Genomic DNA, 1,545 nt, shown 5'->3' with positions numbered 1-1,545 from the left:
GGAGGCATTCCTGGAGCAAATACCCCATTCATTATCATGACAGAGGAAAATGCCTCAGCCGCATTCCTGGGAGGAGCAAGGGGAGAGGGGATACGCAATCCCTTTGCTGGGAGCCAGACAACCGAGAGATTTATAGAGGGGCAGGCAGACATAAACAAGGATGTGCACAGCAGGACCTGGGCCACCCTGCAGCATCCCTGAAGGAGGCAGGGCCGCTCACCTTGGTGGTGGTGAAGACAATGATGTGCTGGACGTCTCGCCAGGTGAGACACGGCCGCACCTGCAGCATCAGCGCGATCATCCCGGCTGCAAGGGGAGCGGCCGCTGACGTCCCCGTGTGGCCCTCCGTGCAGCCCGTGCCCTTCTGCAAATCCCAGTCTGTTGTCACCTTCCAAGGAAGAGGAGAGATGTCACCTGTCAGGCCACTGTTTGCCATGCTGGGGTGGCTGGCATAGGCACTCGAGCAGCCGAGCATGCTGGCCCAGCCCCGAGATGTGCCCTGGCTGCGCCAGCCCCACCGGCAGCCCACGCTTAGCTGGTGACACCACCGCTGGCAAAAGCCCTGGGGACACAGGATAGTGCCCCCCCCGCGTCCCCATGCCAAGGGCATGAGAGATGGGGGCTCTGGGGCTCCCCACCATCACCCTGGACACAGCTAAGGGACGAGCAATGCCTGAGCACAACAGGCAGAAACAGCCTGCAGCCACGCTCCTGGCGAGAAGAAGACAGAGAGCTCGTGAGCGAGGGCAGCCCAGGCGCCCTGTGTGGGGGCCGGGGTCCCCCTTTACCCCACGAGCGCCCCGGCAGCGTGTGGGGTGCTGCACAAGCTGGTGGGTTTTCTTGACAGCCCTGCAGTGCCGATTCACTGCTTGCGCATTTCCGTCAGCAACGCTCACGTAATTTCTATTGCGATACCACAAGGCTGATGAGGAGGAAAAGATCCCCCACGGGCTGGCCGGACACACCAAGTGGCGGCTTGGAAAACTGGGAGAGAGGGGAGAAAAGATGGAGTCAGTGGCTCTCCTCCCCAGCACCCCGAGTCCCTCCGGCCAGCCCTCTCCTCCAGCGCCAAGGGGCACCTGGTTATCAGTTGCCAAGGTCAGTGAAAACCTTCTCCACCGCAGGACGGCTTTGCCTGGGCTGAGCTGAGCCTCCTGGGGGCGAGAGGAGCAGCCCAGCCCCTGCTGCGGCAATTACAGGGGTGCTCTGTGCAGCCAGCAGTGCCTTTCCTGACCTGCCAGGCCTGTCTGTCCAAGCGCCGCCTGCCCCAGGGGAAGAGATGGGGAAGCCTGTGAGCAGGGAGAGGGGCGTGAGGTTTGGCATAGAGCAGGAATCGGAGCGCGACGGCCCAGGCAGGGGAGCGCATTGCATGAGCCGAAGAGCTGGGCGTCTCTGCACCGTGCCAGGGCAGCAGCAGCCTGTAACGGGGACCAGACGCTCACACAGCGCTTTCACACCCCTTCCGAAGAGATCTGCTATGCCAGAAGGAAAAGGAGGGACTGCAGCTGAGGGGGACCCCTCGCCCAGGGACACCTCCTGCCTCTC

General features: G+C 62.8%; 1 protein-coding gene across 1 annotated transcript in view; it reads right to left on the bottom strand.

Moving 5' to 3' along the window:
• The window catches only part of PCSK7 (proprotein convertase subtilisin/kexin type 7), an 18,415-nt gene that overhangs the window by 6,636 nt on the left and 10,234 nt on the right, over positions 1 to 1,545 (bottom strand). Inside the window, exon 9 of the mRNA XM_035892487.1 lies at positions 221 to 388. Within this exon, the coding sequence (XP_035748380.1) occupies positions 221 to 388 (168 nt within the window). The remainder of the gene's footprint in view (positions 1 to 220; positions 389 to 1,545) is intronic.

The sequence above is a fragment of the Egretta garzetta genome, unplaced genomic scaffold, assembly GCF_000687185.1.
Source record: "Egretta garzetta isolate BGI_Z169 unplaced genomic scaffold, ASM68718v1 scaffold134, whole genome shotgun sequence".
In the NCBI taxonomy this organism is placed as follows: domain Eukaryota; kingdom Metazoa; phylum Chordata; class Aves; order Pelecaniformes; family Ardeidae; genus Egretta; species Egretta garzetta.
This window is presented reverse-complemented; position numbering and strand designations above follow the sequence as displayed.